This window comes from Chamaea fasciata, unplaced genomic scaffold (genome assembly GCF_029207755.1).
Source record: "Chamaea fasciata isolate MVZ Bird 193981 ecotype frontalis unplaced genomic scaffold, bChaFas1.0.hap1 SCAF_6, whole genome shotgun sequence".
Lineage (NCBI taxonomy): Eukaryota > Metazoa > Chordata > Aves > Passeriformes > Sylviidae > Chamaea > Chamaea fasciata.
The window spans coordinates 25,042,645-25,070,368 of record NW_027094091.1 but is presented as its reverse complement, the minus strand read 5'-3'; the positions used below and the strand labels follow the sequence as shown (position 1 = coordinate 25,070,368).

General features: G+C 35.9%; 1 protein-coding gene across 1 annotated transcript in view; it reads left to right on the top strand.

Moving 5' to 3' along the window:
* The window catches only part of GABRA2 (gamma-aminobutyric acid type A receptor subunit alpha2), a 65,699-nt gene that overhangs the window by 13,253 nt on the left and 24,722 nt on the right, over nucleotides 1-27,724 (top strand). Inside the window, exons 4-5 of the mRNA XM_066185690.1 lie at nucleotides 13,111-13,178; nucleotides 25,976-26,196. Coding sequence (XP_066041787.1) covers nucleotides 13,111-13,178; nucleotides 25,976-26,196 — 289 coding nt within the window. The remainder of the gene's footprint in view (nucleotides 1-13,110; nucleotides 13,179-25,975; nucleotides 26,197-27,724) is intronic.

Genomic DNA, 27,724 nt, shown 5'->3' with positions numbered 1-27,724 from the left:
TTTTACAGATTTTAAATTAAGTATTTTATAATCTTGTAGTGTTATGACTAATAGAGTTGATTGAAGATAAAATTCAGTGCTATGGACCCCTTACCTTCACATATGGTTCAACAGAAATCAGTTAAAAAACTGGTATGTGCTGTAAAATTTTATAGACTGCTTGCATTTATGATCTTTGATGTGAAAGTAGTTTCCTGGAGTTACCTATCTTAATTTAGCACCTTCTGCTGCTTTAATTTAAAAAATTGTATACTTTCCATCTCTTAAATACCTAGATGACATGAAAGCCGTGTACCTTCTGGCTGAATGATTGCCCTGAATGTTGCTAGTTTTTCTTCGTTTGTCTCAATTACTTGGTGCTGATTCTCTCATCCAAGAGAGGAAATTGTCTTCCAACACATTCCCTCCTTTTTCTTCCTTGTATCCATTCTCAGTTATTCTAAGGCAATAGGTTCCTCAGATCACTTCTGTCAGGAAATTGGGAGGTATTTTAGCTTATTATTATTATTATTATTTCTATTCTTTCAAGTGTGTAAGCTTATCAGCACAACACCAGAGTGCAGAAAAGGAATGGAACAGGTGAGAAAGTCTGTGTTCAAGAATTTGGAGATGGGTTGAAGGGACAATTTCTACACTTAATACACCAGCATAATGTTCTAGATATTTCATTCTGAGTGACAATATAAAGGTTACTGTAGATGCCTGTTTATTCTCACTATTTGAAATAATAATTTAAAGGCTCACTTTAAATTATTGAGAATGAGAAGCATTCTCATATTGAATGAGAAGCAGCTGAAGAGAGAGTTGTGTTGTGGTGTATATAAATGAGAACACCAAGGCTTTTGTCTTGGATACAGTGCTGTGTTTATATAGTCCTTCTGCCATCCTAAGGCATTCCATAGCATTTCATGGATTTGTTTGCGTCAATAGTTTTAACTGAGGATCAAGCAGTGAACTTCTTTTTACCAGATTTTTAAATGTGAATTTGGTATTGCATCATCTCATGCAGTTTCTGAAAGGAAAAGAGAAGAGACGTCCTCCTGGGAAAATAAATAAATGAATGAATGAGTAAATAAATAAATAAGTAAAGATGAGAAGGGAGACATATAAATGCCTGTTGTTTGAGATAAGGAAATGGTCACATTTTTAATAATCCCTTTCCATCTGCTAGGTGCTAAAAGATGTCAAAGAATTCTTTATGTTTTTACTAGACTTTTTGTCTTTGATGACCATAAAAAAAAAAACAACCAAACAAACCTGATAATCTGGTTTGCCACTGCATGATATGCTATTTTAAAAATAATTGTTTTAAAATAATATCAGTGGTAGATAATACCTGCAATATAACAAAGCCATAGTTTCTGCTTAGAAGAATATGCACTTTAGAAACTGGATTCTGATTGAACTCATATTAGGCATTGTTTCAAATAAAAAAAATCCACCCTATTTTTAAATTTATGCCAGTAAAAAGCCCAACCTGTTATTTAAATATTAAAAGCAGATTACAGTCCCAAATATATAGTCTTTCTACATATAGAAGCCTAGTGGATTCTCAAAGTTCCATGGACAGCCGGAGGCAAATTCTCTTGTCACAGGCGAAAATAAAAGACAAATTTGAGGCTGCTTAATCCAAGCTCTGGGAGTATGTTTTAGAGGAGATTCTGGGAAACACTGTTATCTGTAAAGTAGCTTGGAGACATTCAAGTGACTCAGCTGTGGGACTTTGAGTGCTACAGTACACTTCTTGTAGACACTTTGCACAGCCTTAGACTACGACCTTTTTTGGTATTAACTGAATAACAGAAGAATAACTGACAACTCTGTAACATGATAAAATGGGACTTAAAATTGCTTCAGTGCTGTCCATACCAGTATTTTTTGCTTATTTGGGAGATGCTTGTTTAAGTATTAAAATGATTGTCTGTTGGATCAAACCACGAACTCGTTGTTTGTCAGGACTCCTGTTTAGCAGGAAGCTTATTACCCGTGACCATCCCTGGAGTTGTCCTGCCAAGCAAAAAATGTTAAGAATAAAAAACAAAAGACAGCTTGGCAGCCAGTCTGATTTGTGCTGTGTCTTGAAACCATAACTCTACTTCTTCCTTCCCTGCATTTCAGCAGCTGTGAGGCTATGGGAACATGTGAGGAAAGCGTGTGTCTAAATGTTTTTAAGCATGCTAGGTATTTAGGGTGTTAACATGCACACAACCTCTGGCTGATTTTAGTAATTCGTCTGGCTAGCTTTTATGAGAATATAGAGGAGCCTGGATAAACATTAATTTCCTGTACTTCATAGTTATTTTACCTGGCTTGAAATAGGAACTGCTGTCTGGTTGATAGAAGGATTAGAATTCTGTCTTAATTTTTTTTTTTTTAATAGTGTGTCACAGTCTTCTGAAATACTATGATAGAATTTCATACAGCGTTACCTATTAAAAATATATTTGAGGATTCTGCTGAAAAAAATGTATTAAAAGTGCCCACTAATATGCAAGTCTATTAAATAAAGGCACTACCTCTTTCTACCATTGGTTCCTGTCATGCTTGAATGCAAAGTACAAGGCTAGCAAAAGATAAAAGAGCTGCAGCTCAATTTTTAATGACTGTACAATCCAGTACTATAATACCCAGACAGTAAGCACAGACATTAAAATTAATCTGTCTGAAAGGATCTTAATTTTCAATGCTTTCTTATGTCTGTTGATCTCTAGAGGACCTCCATCAGCCTTTGGGACTTTGGAACGTGTGAGTTTCATATTTTGTTCTGATAGCAGCAAGCCTTGGGAAGATGCCAGCTTCTGAGCTTGCCACAGAATAAGCAAGACAGTCTTTCCCAAAGCTTCATCACAGATTCTGTCAGTTCCAGGGTGGCAACCACAGAGACTGACACAATCCAAAGGCTTCTGTTGAAGATGGTAATCATTAGGGGAAGACTTTTTCACTGACTTCAGTGGGCTCTGGCATGCTAGTCAAATTCCTCATTAAATAATTAACAAGGCTAATAAGGTCTGTGACAGTGTCTGTTTCAGCTTAGAAAAAGTTTTGTGTAGCCAAAGAATGAACGCTCTATGTATATCTATGTATTATCACAATTTCTTGGCCATCCCACTGAGTTCTGTGGCCATTTTTGCAGGTGCTTGATGCAGAACACTTCTGATGTTTTTCCAGGAAGTTATGAGAATTTAGGGGTTTTTTAATGTTTAGAATGAGGGAAGGTCCTGAAGGACAGCATCCTTTCATAACTTGTACTTTCAATGGCAAGTTGACATGTTACATATTTAATATATATATGAACAAAAGTGGCTTCTGAAATCCAACTTGGATAAAATCTAGGATGAGTAATCTTGGTTAGAAAAGCAGCTGGGTCTGTGTAAGTGATGGGCAATCAAATAAGCTAGCAACAAAAATGAAGTTTTTGAAGAGTCAATAGCCACTATACAATAAAAGCACTTCTTAAGAAACCCAGATTTGGCTGCGTAATGACTGCAAAGAGAAACTGGAAGCTGCTGCTTTTGAAAAATGATACTGCTGTTAGGGGTAGATGTGGTTTGAAATGCAGGAGGGACTGTCAGAGTGAGTGTATCAAATGGGATGAATTATAAATTCTATGACTTGGAATAAAGCACAGAGATTAAACCTGAAATTAGCTTAGAAGAGTAATGCAGCAGAATCTGCCAAGGTGTTCCATGACTCTAAGTACTGAGGTCATAAAATTCAAACATTTTTAAAAAAAGAAGAGAGATTAAGATTTCTGAGTATAAGTTTCTACAATCTGAAATAAATCTGGGAAATTTTCTGCCTTACCTACGCATTACGGTTTTCCTTCTAATAGCAGAAACCTCTAAGCAGAACAGACAGAAATACGGTCTCATGTGAATAATAACTTTGCCCTCCTTACTTGTATGATGACACCGATTCAGGTCAGTTCAAATAATTACTGCTCTGCTTTATCAAAATCTGCTCCCTTCCAGACTTCCAGACTTGTTTGAGTGCTTTTTGTCTTCCCTCTCTCATTCTTTAGAAAATGTTGGGGCAGTCTGGTTCATTTTAGCTCTATCATGCTCATCCAGTTGATCTAAACAATTCAGTAGTCACATTTATTAGTCAGCCTGGTAATTATAAATACTCCTCATCCTGATGGAAGCTGTAGTGTGTAAAGGGACAAGGTTTAGTGCTGATATTTTTTTTCATTTGTGTGGCATGTGTTTTTTAGTTTACTGCCAAATGTGTTGTGTGTTAGCTAAGTTCCTTTTACTTCAACATTTAAGTAATCCATTTCAACAAGATCACATTTCTTCCAGCCAAACTCAACTATGTTTTCAATTTCATGTTTCTGTTGAACATTTTATGCAATTTTAACTGATAATTGGTAGTTTATTTTAGAGCTGAATGCTTTTAATTTTTTTTTCTTTCGTTCTTCTTCATGGTGTGTGAGGATGTAATGAAAAGGGAAGAAAGGGAGATTTGGTGAATTTCACGGTAGTCTTATGGGAACAAGTTTCCTATTGCCCATGTGTTTAGATTGTCCTTCCTAATGATTTAATTTATTTCCTTTAAACATTTTGTTGCTCCCTTTTTTTAATTGTACCATGGTTGACACTACTGTTCATAATTACCCGGTTATCACAAGTATTTATACAACTAAAGCATCCATATTGTATAAATACCTTTACAATGAAGGTAAATTGGAGGAATACTCTGTTTAAATGATAGGGAAAAAGATCCAAAAAGCTGTCTAGATGGTTAATTGCTTTTTTAATCACTTGGAAGTCAATACCTCTGTGATTGTCAAAATGTTGCCGGAGGTGACAAAAGTCTATGAAGTCCAACAGTAATGAGTGAGAGTATCTAAATATCTTCTTTTCCCAGTGCAAAGAGCCATTTAAGCTATGCACTTTTGGGCTGTTTGAAATGTCTTTCATGTTGAAGTACTGGCAGGATTCAGGCTAGACGTTGGTTGATTGATTGGCCCAATGTGATATGAGCTGCGCTAGTCAGTACAGTAGCCTTCTCATCAGGGATGAAGTACAGTCTAGCTTAAACATCTTAGTTACTCCCTACCTGATTTGGAAAAGGGATCTAAATTCATGTTTCCCTTTTATGTAGACATGGGACCTTTGATCTTTCTGAGAAACTGGCTTCTTCCACTGGAGATGTTTTACTTATTTTTTTGTATAAAAGAGCTACATATGTGTCAGAACATGGACTGTGATCTCTTTTTACCTGCTGGCCTTTAGAGGCATTCATGGTCTTTTGCCAGTTGGCCTCACAAGACTGAGGGCTTAGGTTTGTCAGTTCCCACATCTCTTGGACCCCACATATAGTGAAATTCATTGCTTCCAATGGCTGGGCACCCTGTGTGGAACATGGGTAGAACTGGACATGTTGGCACATCTCAGAGATGGTGTGGGCATAACTGTCTATAAATGTGGTTCTTAAAGTTGATAAACTGAGTAGGAATCTGTCAAGCTAAGTAATTAAAAATGCTGAAAAGGAGCATGCAGCTGAAGCCTTTCCTCACCAGCACATGTGAAACAACCAAGTTTGGGTGTGAAAACATTACCAGTCTCCTTTTCATCTGTTCACAGGGGTGTTCCGCCTCTAGAGCTCATGTCATTCCTCCTTTCCTGAAAAGAGCCATTAGAGAAGCTGATAGTCAGGTTTAATGGAAACTTCCAAAATAGAGAGCAGCTTTTGTCAAGTGCATGCTCTAATTTAAAGCAGAGACATGAACTCAGTTACTGTGTGTCACGTTCTGTCTTGACCACAAAGCTGAATTTTCCAAGATACAGCATGCTTCCTCAGTCTTTGAAAGGAATTGTTCTGCTTTGTGTAAATAATTAGATCTTGAGCAGAGGCTTCAATTTAAGTCTGCTCTATCCCATGAGTACTGTTGGACTGTGGAATTAGTATCTTGTTTTCTTGCTTTCTCTCTCAAAATCTTTCTGGCTCAGTAAATTTGTAATTATTTATAGTTTGAGGAACTCGTTGGGACTTGGTTGAGAGCCAGTTCTTTAGGCTGCTTGGCAGCATTGGGATATTTTTGCCTTAAGGTGGAAATGTAAGCAGCCAGGGAATTTTAGGTACTGACAATGTTAGACAGTAATTTAGGAATAAAGGGGATTCAGAAAAATATAAGTGCAAAATTTAGTCATTATGATCTGGACCACAGAGACATTCAAATTAACTTTGATTGATTTAAATGGAAACTTGGAGCTTAAATAACTTTGTGGAGCTTGTCCAATGTACTTTAATAGATAATTGGGCACCAAAATCAGTCTTTAGCTCTATTCTTGACTAATATTCTTAAATTTGTGGAGAAAGCATATAGTAGAGTAAAAAACTGCGTCTCAAATGTCACTTGTATCCAAGGTGCTTCATTCATAGGACCCTTTGGAAATGTGTTTAAATTAACGTTTAAAGTAATATGGTTTGCAAATTAAAGGTCTTTTGGGAGAGAGACAAAAAAAAGTAGTAAATAAAATGTTTGAGTGATCTGCACTCTTCTTTTTGACTGAGAATTAGACCTCAAATTTGTCATATACATGTGAAAATTATCTTAGTAATGTGTAAATCTTCTCTCAGTACAGAGAGAATTTTTTTTTTTTTTCATTTGATATCTGATAACGGTGCTAAGGCAGTTTGCATCAATGTCTTCTTCATACAGGACAAAGAGTAAATACTGCCTATGATAATATATCACATTATTTGTGTTGCAGATATGCCTACATATCATTCTGTGCCCATTTTGTGGGTAACCTACAGCTAACAAAAGCTGTTAGTTGAGCTAAAAACATATCTGAGAATGTTCTCCCAAGTCATATTTTTTGCTGCAGTAGAGAAGGGTGTTGACAGTTAAGCTAAATTCTTTTTTTGAGGTCAGTGTGTTTTTTCTGATGGTCAAAAAGTCTCACTCGTTTCTAAAGAAACACTATAGTTTAACTGAATTCTTGTATTATAGCAAATTCCTGTTATTTTGAACTGTTTTAATTATTTCAGAATAATGAATACTACTTTGCTGAAATAAAAGAGTGGGCTTATGTGCAGCCCAAGTATTCTATTAGTGTAAATGACATAATAGTATTTATGGTACTGCTTTACAGGGCTGCCGAATTTCATAAGTACTGAATAGGCTTTTGGAGGGCCCCTGATAGACTTTACATAGAGCTTTCAATTTAGGAAGTGACATAATGTCTGTTAATAGATATCAGCTCTTCAGAGGTAAGTCAGTTGGGGTCTCTTCCTGTCTCTACCTCCAGACATTTTCTCAAGAATATATTCCTGTTCCAGTCAACACCATGAGAAATTAAGTACAGTGTCTGATTCTGGTCTTATTTACACCAATGCGAATCAAGACTGCAACTGTTAATATAATACTTAGAGGTATTACTAGCTCTTACTGGTAAGCTTACTCTACATATGCTTTGTCAAAGATGGAGATTTAAAAGAAAATCATGGCCCATATGAAGAAATTTTCTTGCTGATAATTCATGGATAAAGTGAAGCCATTGGAAGTGAAGTGCTGAGGTGCTGAAGTCAACAGGAGAAATGATTTTTTTTTTCTTCTCACAGATGACTTCAATTTACAAATTGGAAGTGGTTTTATGTAGGGCATGTGTGGCTTTGAGACGGTTGTAGTTTAATGAATGACAATGAATGAAGATGCTGAAGTTGGATAAATAAAATTATTGCATAAACTACCTAAACCAAAAAGGAACTGGCAGAACATCTTTTTGAAATACCACAGATTTTGCTGCTTTTACAGCTCCGTGTTGCATGACCTCCTCTGACCCCCATTCCCTGCCAGCCAGTCAGTGTCTTGAGCTGTCAACAGACACACTAAGGAGCTTGTCAGAGAAGGGCAGCATGTTGAGTTGGAACAGTGTTTGATGGATTAAGACCCTGGCTGTTTCACCTGTGCAATTTCTGACTTGTATTATGAATGACATTTTCAAGGCCTTTGGGCAACATTGCCAAGCATGCCCCTAGATACCATATTACAATGTCAGAACAATGTCAATTCCAGTTAAATAATTTTGATAGAAAAGTAATTAAATTAACATCAAGCTTTTGACAGCATTTCCACAAAAACTCAGAAATCCTCAGTGAAGTTTCCCATAGCACTGCAACTTGACCTCCTTTTTTTTTGCTTTTGTTGCCATAATTAGAAGCAGTATTTTGTTCTCGCTTCTTTCTCCTGGTTTTTTGTTTGTTTGTTTTTGTTTTTGTTTTTGGTTTTGGTTTTTTTTTGCATGCATTAGCAACCTTTCAATTACAGACTTGCAGTGTTCTCAGAGGCACTATTAATTCTAAAATAATGTTTGTCTGAATTTTTTATAGTATATATTAAAACTGCATATGTGCACTTTAAAAGTTCTGTCCCACCAAGAACACTTTTGATGGTTTTTAATTACCTCAAAGGTATTATCTTCTATTTTAGCCACCCAAAACCTGTATTTACAGCTTTATTGACTAAAAATTCAAATTAAAAAGAATAAAAGTCCAACTCAATCTACTAGGCCTGATGTCTTGTGAAAATAGCCTTGACACATTAATCAATAATATAGCCAGTTTCATGCAAACTAACATCTGGAACCTTTCTGAAGATTTTGCAGTGATCACACTCCTTTCTTCTCTTCTTTTATACATACACAGAATGGTCCATGTATGTTTTGTCCCTGGTCTCTGTGAAGAAAGGACTCTAGATTATTTTGGTGGGAAGGGGAATGGATAATACTCAGGTCATTCTCAAATATGAGAAATACTGTGTAAACTTATTTCAATAAGGATAATGCTTTCTCAGCATTCTTCAGGAAAAGGAGAGCTCTCAGGTATGCAGAATCCTGCATGTCTAGCTACCTCATCACAGGCACTGGAATTCTGTGTACCCTGTCAGGGATGCAAGCAGCTGAGAAGGGACATATAAAAGAACTTGAAAAAAATTTGAAAACTGCTGTCAGACAGCAGACCAAAGGAACTCATTGAAAATTTAAATGCCTCTGTGGAATTTTACTATTTTGACAAACTGGTAAATGCTTATGAGGAACCTTTTCATCTGACTTTTCTGATCATCTCCATTACGCAGCCTGGATTGGTTTAGACTTCAGGCACTGCAAATTCTCTGCCAAGCAGCCTACTTCAGCTGAGCCAGCTCTTCTACTGAGAAACAAGTCAGCAAGATTTCAGACCATCAGAAAGGGTATCCCAACAGCGGGAGAGCTGGCATAAAGGAATTGGCAGTGCCACTGGTATCAACTCTAGCTGAGCTCTGAACCACTTCTCTAATTTTTTGACAAGTCAATGATGTTGACATTTTCCAGTGTGGTTACTTAGTGTTGGACAGCTGTAACCAGACTTGGCAAACACTTGAACTTCATATTACTTAAACGTAATTTAAACCTTCTGCCTCAGCTTCCCAAGTGTGGAAAATTGAGGACAATAAAATTATTATCTTTGTAGAGGAGTTGTTATAATTAACCTTTTTAAAAATCCTAGATATAATTTAAGTACACAGCAAACATTCCAGCTAAGGACAGATAAGGATGTGTAAGTCTTCTGCACTTTGGGAAATGTATTGCTTTTTCTTACTTTCTATTTTTTATTTTTTCCAGTAGTGATACCATGTCAGTTCAAGCAAGGAAAGGGAATCAAAAGAAATCAGTGCTTGAGAACCATGTGCCATCTTAATAATTAATGCCTTTTTTTTTTTTTTTACTTCCACAGGGTATGTAACTTCATTGACTATGTTTTATCAGTTTACCTTTGGCCTCCATCATCTTAGAAAGTGGTCTAATCTAAGTCAGATAGGGCTTCTTTTTAACATTTATGACTAGAGCAAGTTAGAAATGGTGCTGTAATAGCCTTTGCAGAATTTTGGAGTACTTCATGTGATGATGGCAGCTACATGTTATATTCTTTACCTAAGAATTTTTCCCCTAAAAGAAGCACCTTAAATAGAAATTATATCCTTACCTTTTGCTGTTCCTATTTCTTTGTATAACCTTCAAAAGCAGTGATTCAGAATAACTTAAGAGCCCAGAAGTATAAATGAATCTGCCACTCTTCCTCACAACAGAGGTTCTTTAAAATCTAGACTGTTTTACAATATGGGCCTCTACTGATTTAAGCCTTTTGAAAATCAGGCCTTTCACTTACGCACTTACATGTCACTTGAGGAAACAGATTTTATAATCCCAGTAGAGAAAGCTTGTCCTTAACTTTTCTCAAAAAAACAGGCTAGATTTGTATGCAAGCACATGTTGCATTGAACATCTTTTACCTGAGTATATTCCTTGGCTTTCCACAAGAACTGATGATCCAGAACTGTTTGAATCTCTGGTGGGCTAAGTATGATGACTTGTGCTTTTCTTGACAGAATACAATTTGTAAAAAGCCTGTAACTGTGACGCCTGCTGGATGAATTTTGATTCATCCTTTTGAAAGGATGAATCAAATTTCATTCATTCAGTCCTTTTGAAATTGCTTTGTGCTTCTGAATTCTTTGTTTGACTCCTTCAAAGCAATAGCTACAATATTTGTTGTAAAAAAAGGAGGATGTGTTTTTTCTTTTTGTAGACATTGATTCTGAACCCTCAAGTTCAAATTTTTAATTCAGAGGATCCTTTCTTGTAACACTATGTAAAGTAACAGGGAAGAAACAAACACAAGACTCAGGCTGCTAACACAAATGGATGGTAACAGGAGTAATTCAAGATTTATTACATATCAGCTTTTTTTGTCTTTAAGGACATGTTTTCTTGAAGGTAGGGTATGAATAGAAACTTCTTAACTATGCAGAATTTGGAAAATAGGAGGCAAAAAAAAAAAAAAAATCTGCCATTTCCTCTTTAGTGTACTTTTCTCTTACTTAACACAAACCAACAGGGGGAACCTACAGACTGTTCTAATAGCTTAAGTTGTGATTAATGTTTGTTCTCTCTGTCTTCTCTGCTCATTTCTGATGGAAGAGTAGATCCAGAAGAGTTTAAAAATTATATAACAGAATATGGGAATTTTTTTTAAAATTAAAACTTGGAATACAAGGCAGGCTTGAAGATCCCATGTCCTGTAGTTTATTATATGCAAATATTAAAATAATTCCTCTGTGTCAAATAACCCATCAGATACAAATAACTGATAGCAATAGAGTGACCTTACAAGAGGACCGTGTTTCCAAGCATTTGGGGGATGTACTGTGCAGGTAAAGATTTGCCAAGTGACTTTGTTGCCTATAGTATGGTTCATTCAAGTTATAGAAGTATATTTGAAATTAGCCTTGGCACTCTGCTGTTGGGAGACTTGATTTTCAGTCATATTTATTTAACACCAGTGCTTTTCATGGAATTATAATTAATATATTATATTGTTATCACAGTACAGGCCAAATTTCACGATTAGTCCCTGCAGCACCATTTTAACTCTTGAGGAGTAGCTCTCTTGGCACTCTCCCATTTCATTCCAGCCTGTGCCAGGTAACCATTTGGAGATAATAATCTTTATTTTTTTTTTCCCCCCCATACTTTGGCCTTGTTGACTACCAAGAACAGGGCAGAGCAGCACCTTTTCTATCCACTGACTTAAAGTTTGTTTGTAAGGTGTCTGGAGTAGAAATCAACTCAGCTTGTGTAAGGATGCTTCATAAGGGATTCCAGAAGTCTCTATCGTACAAATAAACCTATCTCAGAACATGCAGAGGAATTGTAGGAGTCAGTCTTTATTTTATTTGCTTAAAAAGCAGACATGATGGAAAAAAGAATTCTTTTTTGGTAGGAAGGGCTTTAAGTCTTGCATTCTAGCATTTGGCTGGTGAAGGAAGTTTCCTTATAGATAAGAACAGATGGATATTCCTTGTTTGTGCTCCAGAAGTTGTCCAAAATCACTGTTTCTTTGCTGCTACATCCCTTTGAAAATGCACTACTCCCCATGCAGCTGCTCATGGATCAGTCCTGGTCTTTTCCTGGTGGCTGGTAGAGACTCTGCTGTCATGAGTGAGCACCACTGGTTTCTCCCAGTAAAGAGCAGGGATTGTACTGTTGGCCTCAAAATAATTAAAGTTTGCTTATTTCATGTATTTTTTATAAGTCAGCTTTTAGGAAAATAGAAACTATTACCTACCCACATTTAACAATGATTAAATATGAAAATATAATAATAATAATATGACAGCAAGGTCACTTATACAACAGGCACTTGTGTTATTTTTGGAAATGGGAAATTCTGCAATGAGTCAAATTGCACCTAGTTATATTCAATTTTTTCTTTTCCAGTCAGCAGCTGGCTTTAAGGCAGAGAGTTCCTTGTGTTGACTGTCTAGAATGTAGCCTGTAGCTGGCAACTGCTGTAAGAAATTTTCTGTGCGTACTAAACCTCTTAGTGAATATCATTCTATTTTGAGCCCAATTGAAAACTGAAGATAGAAAACTAAGCAATTATTTTTCCCTGCAGTATAATACCTAATATTCTGATTTCATGCCTCTCTGACTGCAATGATTAGGAAAGACATTTTCTCAGTGTTCACAGTACCACAGCAATGTATCAGGAGCATTGCTTATCAAGGAAAGGAACTGTTATGTTAAAATATATGCCACTTAAAAACACAACCAATTGAAAAGTATGATGCTGTTCTGTTACATTTGGTGCAGTCAGTAATTGCCTTTTCTTGTATTTTTCTTTGAAAAAGCTATTAAGGATGTAGAAAACAGCCTTCAAATGGAAAGGCTTTAATAGGAGAGGTCTGCAACAACAGAGGTAACACCTCTCTAACAAAGGCATTTTGTGTTTAGAGCTGTCCTTCCATGTTAAGTCCAAGTTGCTGTGGTTATTTTTGCTGAGAGAAATGGGATGTATGTGTGTAGTTGCTGATGACTGTATAGTTGAACAAGCTGAAACAAACTACTCTGTGGAAATGCTTGTTCGTTTACCTCTGTGTTAAGTGGGAGAGAGACCCCCAGTATTTACAGGAGGATACTGGTGAGGGATAGTAAAGAAGGAGAGAAACCTGTTCAAAATGTCCCATAATCTTGCATAGAGAGTTAAAAAATATATTATCAATTTAAAATGTTTGCTTGTTTTTTGTTTTTCTTTTTTTTTTTTTTTTTCTTTTTATATCAGATAGTATTACTGAAGTCTTCACTAACATCTATGTGACCAGTTTTGGACCTGTGTCAGATACTGATATGGTGAGTTCCTGAATCTTTTGCATATATGGGTAAATGGTATAAGATATATATATATAGATATAGATATATATAGATATAGATATATAGATATATATAAACTTCCTTTAAACTTGTATTCTTCTTTTATTTATTGCAGATGAATTTGACACAATTTCACTAAAATCAGAAAGTGCCAAACCCCATGTAGTTCAAAATTTGGAAATTGATTTATAGACTTTACATGATAAGTGTGCTTTTGTTATCTGTTCAGTTTAGACCAGTAAATCTTCTGATTGTCCCACTGACTGTACTTTGGTTCTTATTCTGGGGCAAGCTTGATATGGATGAACTGGATTCCTCTCAGGTGAAAACCTGGAGTGAAAGGAAGACAACATTGGCAATAGACTGAGGGACCTGATGGGAGTCAAATCTAAATTAAACTTCTTGAAAGACATAGCTTGGAAACTGGGTATCAACATGATTGTGGTGTTTTATAGATCTGTCCTTGATAATTTGCTTTGTTTAGTAAGCATTTAAGGAAGTCAGTGACATTTAAAAAAAAAAAAGAAACTTTCAGAATATTGCTCTGGGTTATAGGGAATTGTTTGTAGGCTCAAAACAATTGTTTGTAGGCTCTGCAAATAATACAGAGACTGGGGAGAATGTTTCATACTGGGTAGAAAGAGCTGATGGATACAGCTTCTCTAAAAGGGAAGGAAGGGAAAGACAATCTCAAACTTACTTAAACTACCTTTTATGCTCCTGTCCACTTGCCTGGTTTAGGGGAAGGTGGTTTAATTGACTCTGGGCAACATGTAGGAGAGAAGAAAATTCTCAGCAGATTCAACAACAAACTCTTACTTGCAAAATTTAGAGCATTAAGATAGAATAAGGTACTTGACAGATTTTAAAACAACATCCAGGCAAAATAAATACTTCACAAATTTTAATTTAGCAAACTTTAACTTAGCCAGCCTTAACAAATCCAGACACAAGGCACTTACTAAGGCTTTGACATTAATTTTTTAATCTGGCTTACAATGTATTTTGAGAAGAAAGGGAGAAAGAAAGGATAAGAGTAGAATGATACTGCCATTTGTGGTTTTAATAACAGGACTTGATTGTTGCAGTTTTGATGTCCTTTGGTCTGAGTGGTATCTTGATCCATTGGGGGTGGGGAAACCCACAAAACACAGATTCCAGAGGGTTTATATATGCTTAGCATTATGTGGAATGCCCAGGCACCTTCCCTGGGGTGGGGAGTTTGACGCTGTCTTTTGCAGCACCTTGAATCTGTTGCAACACTGTGGATCCTGCACAGTCCTCTGGTGGAAGGCCCCACCAGAAATTAGTCTGAGGCCATTTTGGGGTTTATGACATCTGAAGGTTTATGACGCCTGCAAAGACATGACAGCTGCCTCTCAGTCAGTGCAGTTGAGCCCGTTATGCCCCATCAAAGGGGAGGAACACCTTCAGGCCTGTGCCTGAATGTCCCAGTATGTCTCCCAGGTCAGGGGGAGTTTTACAACTGAGCCACTTGTGTAAGGAAGGATAACAGCATGATAAAAAGTATTAATCTCCCTCACAGGATCTGCTTCTTTCTGGCTTCTTTCCTTATTTGTCTCAAACCCCAGCTTCTTGCTAAACAAAGGTTGCTTTGTCATGGTCATCCCCTGGTGCTCACACCCTCAGCACCTGGGCTGTTACTGTGCTTATCCTCAGGAAAGCACCTGCTGCTTTTGCAAATGGCTGATTGTTTGAGCCATTAACCATGAACATCTCAATGTCCCAATCCTGCAAGAAATTGTTTTTGAAGTGTTTTGAGCATTCATTATTATGTATGAGACATATAAAATACTACCAAGGTATATTGGTAGATATTAAAAATGAATATTTTTTAAATCAGAAAATATTTATTTTTCTATGAAAAAATTCGGGTTATGCATCATACAAAACAGGGAACATTACGATGTTATGAAGAAGTTTATGAAGCTAAATTTTTCATGGCACACTGTACATTTTAAAAGTTATTTGCTTACTGACTACCAGATAATCATGGCTTTGGAGAATATATTCTGGCAGGGTTTTGTGATTTTTTTTTTTTTTTTTTTTTTTGGTGGGATAGTTTCAGTTTTCAAGCTCTGTTTTGATACTTATGAATACACCAGAAAGGCTTCACATGAAAGGCCATGTATTATTCCTGTACATGTTGCTGGCTCTCTGGAGGTGTTTTTTTCTAATGATTTTAGGTTTATGAAGTTGTTCTTATTTTGTTAGTAATTTTGTAAAAAAGGTATTCACAGCTATATACAAAGATGATATGAACATCTTGACCTTGTTGGTCTAGTATCTCATGACTTTAGAGTGATAAAGTCTTGCATTTATGGTAGTCCTGTGTAACAGGGAGATGATATTAATCCACTTTTAAAGAGGAGTACTGAGGCACAAAGAGACTTACCCAAGGCTGTGCAAGTCATCTGTGCTTCAATGGAAATATATTGAAAAGCTCCTTGAGTCTATTCCCTCACTCCCAACACACTTTTGACATCAGTGGATAAATGTATGGAGAACTCTGGGTGTCTATTTGCATAGATACACAGACAGTGCAGTAAGGGGTCAGGTCCTTTGATGCTACAGCTCTAACAGATATCTGCAGAGGTGTTAATCAAAGCAGAGAGCAGTGCATGAGAACGGCAGCTGTTACTCTAACAGGTATGTTTATGTGCAGATAAGTAGATAGATAAGTAAGAGCTGTTTAATTCTTATTACTACAAGCTTCAGGGTTAATTTAGCTTGTTCTGTTGATAATTATAAAATAATTTTGAAACGTATGAGCAGTCAATTAGAAAATTCCAACATGTGAGTTCTGAAACAGTAGCTTCCAAACATCACGTATTCTGTCGAACATGAAGGTGACATTAGAGTTTTAACCATTAGTACTTTTTCATTTTGGAGCTGCATGACTGAATCAATAATGTAAACTATTATACAGAGGATTCATTGATATTTTCTTCTGTAAATGTTGGAAACTCTGAAATTATATATATTTTTTAAATTTCTTCCTTAAAAGGCTTCATTGGAAGAATGAGTTTGACTCTTGCCCATGTCCTCCAGAATTTTCAGAGGATCCCAAACTCAGATTTTTTTCAGGAAGGTTGTGTCCCAGCCCCTGAAGTCCTCTGCTGTCTCAATGTGAATGGTGAGGCCCTCAGTCACATGAGGTATTTAGGCTGAACACTGCTGTTGCCCAAAACTCTCATGATTATTGCTGCCCCTAGGATTCCTTCCACTGGAGTTTCTTACAGTAATAAAATCATCAGGTGTGTGAATGCACCGCTTTGCATGATATATTCTCCAGTTTGTTTTTTCCTCCTTGATTAGTATCTTGTGAAGAATAATGGCACTCAGAAGAAGAGGGCTGCTTTTGTAAACAGGAGGGGGACTCACTGACATGGGAGATGTCTAATATGCATTTAGAATAAAGAAGGAAGTGGCACGCAGGCAGTGAAGGGTGGATTGGAGCTAAGGATGCAGTTCTCATGTAGTGTTGATCCACAAAGTTGATAAAATGTAATTTATGATATTGTAATTTAATTCAATTAACCTTTGTTGTTGAATTGCTATGAATTTGTGAGGTTTCTGTTTTCCTCACAAGCTGTTCCCATTAATGGTAATATGTTATGGTGTATGATCTATGACTCAGTATGATTGCTAGAATGTGGGGTTTTATTCAAATTTGCTGTATTTTTCCAGTATCACAACTTTGCCAAAAAAAAATTATGTCCAGGGGAATCTGATCTTTGACTGATTATAAGCTAGCTGAAGTTGCCGTTGATAAATTCAAGAAATAGTAGCTGAGGCTGAGATTTGTCTCATAATGTGTTAAGAGTTGAAAACATTTGGTGCTTGTAGTGGATTAACATTTTGACTAAGTTCAAAAGATGCTGCTCTCTGTTCTGACCAAAATAGTCAGCTACTAAATCTGTTCACTCTTGGTCAGGAGTCTGTTGCAAACTGTGCTTCAAATGAACAAAAATATTTGGGCATCTATCATTTGTGTCAAAGAAAAGTTATTGTATGTCAACCACTCTATTTAATGTTAATTATGCAGTGCCAATGTATAAGAATTTTCAGCTTCCTTCTGCAAACTGGTGAGAATCAAGGATGACAAAGCAAAACACAGGTTTAAACACATTTTACTTTCACTCTTCTGTCTTTTTGAGCTGTTATTTCTCAGAAATGTTCAAGTTCAGTATTGTGATGCTATGCCTTATAGGCTTCCAACCCAATCAGTGATACAAATTTATTTTGACATTAGCCCGAGAGAAGAAAAGCTGCATTGTTTAGAAAAGCAAACAAATGAAAAATTGGAAAGAACAACTGAAAAAAAAAGCATCTCTTAATTTTCTGAAGAGTTATAGGACTAATTTAGTATTACAGAGCCCAATTAAAGCATTTATCATGAAATTAAAATGTTTAATATTTGAAAATTCACAGGTGAAGGATGAACTTAGTTGGATTATAATTTGTAGAATAAAAAGGATTGAACATTAAACCTGATTATTTTTCCATTTTTAAAAATTAATTATTTGAAATCTGGTAGACTGTACCACCATTGTACATCTACATGCTTCTATCTTGAATTTCATCACTGAAAGCAATGTATTTTAACCTCTTTTTCTCACTCAGACTTGGTGTCTTTCCAGGCTCTCCTGACACTTTGGCTCCTAAAACTTCCCCCATAGACATAGTAACTGCTGATGTCCACAATTTAAAAAAAAAAAAAAAAAATAAAATAAAAAAAAAAAAATATATATATATATAAAAAATGAGACCTATTTACTCCTCAAGCAATAGTTATTTTGTGCAAAATCAATTATGTAGGCACAGAGACCCTTTATATTAGGTGTGCTGTGAAAAAGGATTTGCCAAGATTTAACAAATTTTGCCTCAGAACAGTCTTTCTGGGAGTGGTCTTCCCTGCATTCCTACCATACACCATTAGGTAGCAGGACTTGAATCAGTTTAACTTCAATATTAAAGCTAAGAAGCTTTCTGAAACTTTTGTATTTTAACTTGCAGTCTTAGATTTTCATTGTTATTGTGGAGTTTTGTTTGCTGTGGTTACACCTTGGTCCCCAAGTCATTTGTAAACAAGTTTTCCCTAGTTTCTTGATGATAGACTTCCCATCTTTCACATTGACTTCAAGGAACGGGAACATTTCTCTGTAGACATCGTCATACACAGCTAGTTCATCACTCCACACACTTCCATCTCGTCAGTTTTCAACTCAAATGTCAATAAGTCTTTCCGATTTTTCAAATACAACCAGAATAGAAATTTTCAATGAAGGCTGAAAGTCAAATACAGAAATGACCAGAAGAGTTGTTAGAGCATTCATCACTACAACTGAGGATATTTCTTTAGACATAGTGACTGAACTTGGAACCCTGTTTCTTTTTTCCTTTTTGTTTTTTTCAGATTTCCTCATTTCAGTTTGTATTTCACATTTTGTTTGGGGTTTTTTTTCCTATGAAACTTATTTTTAGCTCTGTTTCAGATTCCAATTATTAGCTAGAATTCCTTAACTTAAGAGACACTTTACAGAGCTGCTATGATATGTAAGTCTGGACAGAATAAGGGAATGCATCAGGATTTTTTTTTCAAAAAGATTTTTAAAAAGTACTGCAATTACTTTCATGTAATTATTATTTGAAGTCAGTAAGAGAAGATTAAAGAGTAAAAGAAATTATAAAAACACTTAGACTTTTGGGGTTTTGGAGAGCAGTGGGGAACATCTCGGTTGTGTTTTTATAATTGATATGTTTCTGAAAAGTCAATAATAAACTTGTTGCTTTATTCCATTTTATTCTTGGCTCAGGTAATTGCCTTTGCACATTAAATCCATACAGTAAAATTTTGATGAGAATTGCTCACATAATCTCTTTCAGAGTTTCTGTCCTTTTATTATTTTGGGAGGGCTTTTTCCTCTGAGCAGCATCCTGCCAAGTGGATCAATATTAGAGATTGATTTGTCAGTCTGTGTCCAAGCCTGTCACTGCTGTTAGCTCCCTCTGTACCTTTGTTTGGATTCCTGTTCCTGGCACCAGGCATCCACTGTGTTTCAGGATTGCTCTTTCTCCATGTCTGAATAAAAAAGAGATAATGACAAGTGTTTTTATTTTCAGTGACAGTGGTGGGAAAAATGTCCTGTAGTCTCTTTTCTAAGAAATCCCAATTCGTATCTTCCACAGAACTCTTATCCCTCCTTGGTGCTTCTTTTAGACTGAGAGTTCACTCTACATCAGGTATATGGGAAAAAAAGAAGAGAGAAAAATATTCGAAGAAGGTCCTTTTCATAAATTAATATGAACAGAAAGACATTCTCTTCCCTAGACGCTATCATTCAAACTGGTTAAACACATTTTTTCCAGATATTTTTAATACTTCATGTTTCGATTAAATGCTTAGACAAAAATGACTGAAGTTGACAGATTAGGCAGAAATAAAAGACTTGAAATGAATTCTTTAAATAGAGAAAAATTGTGCTGCAATTCCCTAGAAATATTCCACATATTCTTGATAGTATTAAAGGTCATATGTTTCTGGCAGACATTAATTATGTATTTAAAAATGAATAATGTTCCTTTGAAATGCAGTGGTGGGATTGTGTTTCAGTTTTCAACAGGGCTGTTAAGGGTTTTGATAAAAAATAACCAACAGTGCAGTTTCAAACCACAGTCCTCCTTCCTCAGAATATTTTCAAGGGTTCTATTCACTAATATGTAAGATCCACACTCCAAAGGACCTGAAGGGCATTTCTGTCTGTCTGCTATTTCCTTCTATGTTCTGTGTTGTGTACACATCGGGAGGTAGGTTTTGGAGAAGAGGAAATGGATTCAGTTTATTTGTCTGCGCAGTGAGGTTTAATGTTGATGCACAAGTGCTTGTACAGAGCCTGGGTAGTCAGTGCTTATGATTGGAGCTTTGAGGGGGTTCGGAGGAGAACTCTTTCAGTCCTCATATTGTACAACAATTGCTTGTTTTTAGAGAGGAAAAAGGTAGAAAGTGAGATGGATTGTTTGTCCAATCTGTTAGGTGGGCCTAGGTAAAACCAGGCAGTACAATGAAGTACAAAGATGAAGTAGCTTATGCAGACTGTTGTAGCTTGTTAGTCCTTCTGTGCCATCTGCACCCTGCATAGATCTGCCCACAGAGACATCCACCCAGACAACCAGCTAATGATGTGATCCTCCCACTGGAAAGCTAATTTCAGCACTCACTGAAAATGTCTAGTGGGCAAGTTTAATAAGTTAAATTGCAGAAGTTGCATCACAAACTTGCGCTTGTCACACTGACGACTATCAGGTTATGGTAAATGTGCATATACTGGGCAGATTATTTTTCTTTGACTAATTACATTACATTTTTTGCATTTTTAATTTTTTTAAAAAATTACATTTTTAAAATCTTGTGTTTAAACTCCTTCTTAGTTATCTTGAAAGTAATTTTGATGCTTAGATGCATACCAATCATGTTAGTATTCTACAGCACCAGTTACATCCTAAGATTGCTAATGTTTTTAAACAAATCCAAAAGAAAAACTTATATGTTTCCTTAAAGCAAATATGAAAAAAGAACATACATTTTAAGAATTAAAATGCAGAAATTATACTGATGTAAAAGTAAATATTAATATGCAGTTCCTATATTACCAAGGCAAGATTTAAGTCCATGAATCTGAACTATTTAATCAGTGTATCAACCACAGTATTTCTAACTGTTTTAAGGATGAAAAGCTATATGTGCCATTTCCCCTTTCCTTGCTTTTAATTTTTTTTATTTTAAAAGTTTTATATTTTACAGTATTTAAAATTTCTTTTAGTGGTTATATATTCATGTCCACTCATGACTTTAAGAGCGGTCAAGAAAAAGACAAACATACTTCAGTTAAATGATGAAGAAAAATCTTTACAAGTAGGGAATGAAGAACTCTGGCTTGAACTATTAATTAAACAAAATGCTGTGTTCCAGAAAGTAATTAATAAAATGCTCCATCTGCTTCAGGACAATACTGCTTGCTAATGGACACTTGCAATTTTTGAGATATTTGGAACACGTCCATCTTTACTCCAGATCCTAAGGCTGCCAGATCTGCCAACCATTACTGAAAAGGATGAGAGTACATTTTTTGTTGGTTGAACTTTTCCCATACAAATACAAATCTGGCCTTTGCAACAAAAAACCCCAAAAAACCAAAAAACAAGCAAGCAAGCAAGCAAACAAACAAACAAAAAACCCCGACAAAAAATAACCACAACTGCCATGTGGTGGCGAGGCTTTGCTTGTACTCAGGTCAGCTAAAGCTTTTGCCAGGGGTATTGACATCTTTTTTTTATTGTGCATAGTGTTGTGCACAACTGCATAATAAAAGAGAAATGAAATTTCCTCACCATTTTATTCTTGTGACCATAGAACTGGCAGAGGGTCAAGTGCTTCTTAAAACTGTAGCAAGAATCTCATCTCCTGTACCTAAAATTTCAAGTAAGGTAGTATAACACATATTTGAAAGATTATGTTCTATTGTACTGCATTAGAGTCTGGCTATATTAGCACCATTTTAGACACAACACAGTAGGAAGCACTTTCTTTTCTAGAAATCATCACAGGAGTCCTCTGAAGACCTGGAAGTATGCTCCTGTGATTTTGTGGAGATACTGCACTATATACTGGAGAGTAGTTAGGTCATGTCCAAAGGGAGCAGTTCTTTTACATAGGGGAAATATCTGCAGAGTGAATTTAATTAGTATCAGGTACTAATCTGAGTATTTTTTTCTAGAGTCCAGATTTCCCTTTGTCACAGAACTTTAGTCTTGACCGAAAAGTAAACATTACGCAGCATTTTCCACCAAGTGGTATATATCAAATAAAAATTAGTCTCAATATCTCTATGTAGCATCTTTTCATAGCTGGCTTTTTATCATATTTATTATATTCAAACATGCTTCAACACCTTCCTTTTTTTCATTTTTTAATATGGTAAACGTCAATAGGGATATTCATGATCGTAAGTAGAATAAATTTGGCACAGAAGGGAGCATGGGATCAGTTAATATAGTACTGGGATGCAAAGACAGGGGTTGTATTTTGCTTCAAATAATAATTTTAAATGGACAATGAAAAAATTGAGATCCCAAAACATCCATTAAAAATGCAAAGAAGTCTGTAGAAAGATAAGTTATTTAAGAACTATGTGAGATTTTACTACTATTGTGGTAAATGGAAACGGAAGGTGTTTGTCATCATTCACACCAAACCTTGGTTTATTCCCTATTTCTATCTTCTAAATGAGATGTTCTGAAATAAAGACCTCCAGCATAGACTGGATGGTGTTACAAACCACGCAAAACATGATGGTAACTCAGGTTCTTATTAATTGATCCCTGGAAGTGGATTAGGGTGAAACAACACTGAATGATCAGTGTTTTTAAATGCACCCCCCCCCCCCCCCCCACACACACACATATACACATATACACACACACACACACACACATATATGAGTTAATTTTGGAAAATTTTGGCTGCAAAGGAAAGGAGGTATGTAGCCATTTTGGTTATTAGTATCAATAACAGTATAGCAATCCAAAGCATAAAAATAACACTGAAGAATATTTGTAAGGAAATGAAAGAAAGAGAAAAAAAAGGAGAAGAGTACATAGATATCACCACACATGGGTTCAACAATACTTGATGTAATTTCAATGTTTGTTAGTCAAAGTGATGGTCACAGTTTTGATCTGCCAAGGGTGTGGGAAGCCTACGTAACATTGAGTTCAATAGGATAATAAATGTTCAGGTTTACATGGGAGTACCCAGACACTTCTGGGGAGGGGAGTTTTACATTATCTTTTGCAGAACCATGGATCTGTTGCAACTGTGGATCATATGCAGTCCTCTGGTGGAAGACTCCAGAAATGAGTCTGGCAGCTACAGTCTCCCCCTGCCAGACCCAGCCAGGACTTATTTTCAGCACATCTGCTGAGTTGGCTTTTCTTGTGGATACATTCCTCTCAGCCTTGTTCACTTCTCCTTCGGCCTGAGATAATGGGACAATAGTAGCACCTTTACCTTATCTCAAATTCCCATTAGGAGGCTTAATTTACTGTCCAGATTTCTAGGAATTCACAGAGGCATATATGGGAGAGGCAGAGAGGGGTGTTCTGTGGTCTCAGATGAGCAGTTGCTTCCTTATACAGTTTGCCATAGTAGGCAAAGTCCTTTGGTGATTGCCTTAACAGTGTTTGAGCCATTAACCATTGCCTGTGGATCAGTTAGAGGTTTCTCAGTAGAGTCTCTCAAGGCTGCAGCTCATTCTACTGCTCATTCTTTCCTGCTCATTCTATTTCCTTAGCCGTTGCCATGCAGCTGATGTGGGTTTTTGTGAAATGTTGCTGTTTTGATTTAGTGGTATTTCATGTCTGCCTTTTTTTTTTTTTTATTTTTTATTTCTCTTGTAATTCTTTTTATGTATGTTGGAAGACAGTAAGATAGCAGGATCTTTGAAGTTTTTTATTTTTGGAAACATTGCAAAAAAGTTCAGATTTATATTCTAATCGTTTATGTGCAGGGATGTTTGTCAAAAGAACCTGTAGGACATATCACTCACTCTTGTTGAATTTCAGTGGAATTTCAAAGTTGTAATCCCTTCAGGCTCTTCTTCCCAGTTCTTTATACCTCAAACATCAATCTTACCATAAAAATGATTTATTGGTAAAGCCCCTCAGATGAAAACCGCACAGACACTCTTAGGGCAATTGTTTTCCTTTAATTACCTGAAATTTCTATCCAGATTTCATATACTTCCCTGCTGTTCCTGATCCTCCATGATATTCTGCATTTTTTCACTTTCCCTGCTCTGCAACTGATCTGATATGGTACTTGCTATTGCTAAATGGAATTTTAAGTCACATGATATTTAACAAATAAAACTACATATAAATCAGCAAATAAAAGAAGATAAATGTGATCTATCAAAGAGAGTGAGCAAACCACTTGTTATGAGGTGGTGTCTCTAGCAGTGATGAGGTACTGAACAAAATCAAGTATAATATCAAAGAAATACATGTTTTAGAGGTTCATCATTTTGTATTAAACAGATATATTTACTAAAATATTATTAGGGATAATTAAAAATGGGATTAAAGAAAACCAAGCAAATTAATTTTCAGTGTACTGTCATGCTAGTTTTATTTAATATTATTTTAAATATTTAAAATTTTAGTTAGAAAAATGACAAAATTTTGTTGTGTTAATGTATGACCTCCTGGTATAGCTAAAAACTGAGCTTCTGGTTTTTGTCAGGTTAGTTTATAAGTGTCCATAATTTCCAAAATATCTCTTTGCATTTGTCGCCGTTCATAAAGAGAACTGCTTTCTCTCCTGCTCCTGTCATGCTCCTTCACGTAACAAAATTCTCTTTCCTTTGTTCCTCGTGCTCTCCTTAGCCTCTGGCCCTGACCTGGAAAAGGTCCTCACAGCCCTTTGGCTCACAGGCCAAAGGAGCTGAAGAGAGCTGACGCTTGTCGCTGTCTAGTCAGCACTCCCTTTGTATCCCTGTATGGTTGATGGAGAAGAACCTTAAGCCTTGTTAATCAGCACACAAGGGAGCCAGCAGAAAATGATTGAGGCTGATAAGTTCCTTGAAGTCACTTTTGTATTGAAATCCTTTGAAAATTTTATATTGGTTAAATTTTATCAGGCCTTGTCCATTCAAAGTAGTTGATTTGAAAATGGTTTATGCAGAGCAATTGCAGTAGTACAGACTGTTGCAGCATACTAATATTTTGAAGTCATGGGACCACATTTTGCACCTGTCCAACAAAACAAAATTACACCAAGGTAGCATTTGCCAGTATGCAAAATACAGTTTGCTTCCAACGTAGTTTTTAAGCTCTCCTGAATCCGATTTATATGCTGTGCTGACAGAAGCAAAACACTAAATCCATTTACAGTTCCATTTTGAAGATAGCTGATGAATTTACATTTTCAATGTTTAGTCAGTTTTTTGTTTGTTTGTGTTGTGGTTTAACCCCAGCCAGCAATCAATTAAACAGCAAGAAAACCCACCAGATGGGATACCAAGCACTGGTTGACACAGGCATCTGGTCCAGGTCATCAGTCTGTTTTTGCTTGCATCCTTTTTTTCCCAATTGTACTGCCTTCCCAGGACTAGGCATCAGAGGAAGGTTCACCAAGCAGTGTGTATCACCTCTTCATCAGCAGCTGTTGTTTCCTACCTATGTACTTTTTTTCATAAAATCCACACTACTACAGAGCCTTACATTCCTCTTTGGAAAAATCTTGTATCATTCTGCTTGTATATACTGTACCATTTATGGGTTGCTTTGTTTCCTTAATTCCAGCCTGAGCCATTCTCCATGCTCTTGAAATGCTGGGTTACTGTGCAGCAGAAGATACTAAAAGAACTATTTAAATGTCTTCCTGTGTATTTTTTCCTTACTTTCCTTCCTTACTGTCTTTACTGAAATTACCCATGGCATAGATACTTTGTATATCAGATACAGAAATCTAAATATTGAAAGAGTTCAATAGAAAAACAAAATCTAGTGATCATGAGGAAGAATGTCATGCTCTTAGTACATTGACTTCCTTTTTATTATTCTCAGTGATTATTGTTCCCCCTTGAAAATTTAACCAAGGGAATTTTGCAAACCAAGTTTTTCTATTTTTGTTCTCAGAAAGCAGATTAGTGTTTCATTGTGTCAAAAAAAGGCATACCTTTATTCCATTACAGGAGTACACGATAGATGTTTTCTTCCGTCAGCGATGGAAGGATGAGAGATTAAAGTTTAAAGGCCCGATGAACATTCTTCGACTGAACAACCTAATGGCCAGCAAAATCTGGACCCCAGATACATTTTTTCATAATGGGAAGAAGTCAGTGGCTCATAACATGACAATGCCAAACAAGCTTCTACGAATCCAGGACGATGGGACACTCTTGTACACCATGAGGTATATGTCTGTTCATCTCTTCTCTACTCAAGCTATTTCTTGATCTAATTTTTTTTAATTTGAACCATTAAATCAGGTTTCAGGAGAGCTCGCCTTTGTTTTATTTCTCTCTAAGCAGAAAGAAAACTAGAAAAATGTATGTTTTGTTTCCAGTTCTCTTGAAAGTCTCTTGGCTGATAATGCGTTAGATCAGTTTTCCTATGTGTGCCTCAGTTTTCATATTTTTATAATGTATTGAAGATATTGAAAACATGAGTAAAGTTTTTTGACCTTCAGATAGAGTGTACCAACTGTGTCTTAGAATGATTAAAATAGTGTATGAGTTTAGCCTGTTGCTGCAGCCATTGTACTGAATATGTGAGATCCTAAGCAAAAACTTTATTAAGATCAGGAGCAATAAAAAATAGAGTAAGAATAGAGGTTATAAACTCTCAAAGTCTTTCCAGCAAGAGCTAAGTAAAAATATGTCTTACTCCGTAATTACAGTTTCTCTATATCTAATTAAAATATTTAACTTAGAATTTTGATTTTTTTCATCTTGTGCATCATTTGTAGCTAAGTTAAATATTTTGCTAGTAAAATCTAGTAAATTTTCATAGAAAATTGCAGATAGAATATGAAAAACTATAAAAACCCATGTCTATACATTTTTATGAGACCAGTTTCTTATTTGGTAACTCTTTCAGCAATAATATTACCTATGTGAATTTTTTGGAAATTTTTACTCAAGTTTCCAGAAGCACCTGCCTGAGGGTTTTTTGTTTTTTGTTTTGTTTTTTTTTTTTTTTTTTTTTTTTTTTTGTTTGTTTGTTTGTTTGTTTGTTTGTTTTTTGGTGTTTTTTTTTTTCCTTCTTTCTTTGTTTGTTTTTTCTTGGAAAATACTTATTAAATTGAAGTTGTTGTGAATGCCAACTTAGAATCCTCAGCCTAAGTAAGATGGAAAACGTGAGCTTCAAACATGCACTGTGGTACTTTAACATGTACTGTGGTACTTCTTCCATGCAGCCATGCCAGCATCCCTGAAACCCAGTTTTACTGCACAGCTCTGAAACCCTTACAGTGTTGATGGGTTGACTGCAAATGACATTGGATGGTGTAGTGGTTGGAGACATTCAGAAAAGTTTGCTTGAAGTAAATTGAGACCCCTGTGTTGTATTTTTGCTTTGGCTCAAATCAATATTTGAGAGTTATCTGTACAAGCTTACTGAAATTCTCTTCTTCCACAAGGAATAATAATCATATACTGTAAATAATAGGAAATACTGTTTGAAACCATTATGAATTATAAGTTGGGTCAGGGTAATTTTAATTAACTAAGCATTTTTGTTACTTGTAAGTATGTTGGTTCTCAGGTTAGGAGATTAATGTGTCCACTGATCCAACTATTTTGCCTAGATTTTAAACAGCTATTTTTATTGTGTCTACATAAAATGATTTACATCAGAGGCTCATGCAGTTCTTTCCTTTGCCTTCAGCTCTTTGCTGATTCTTCTCTCTCAGTGCCCCTTGAATCCAGATAGACATTCCT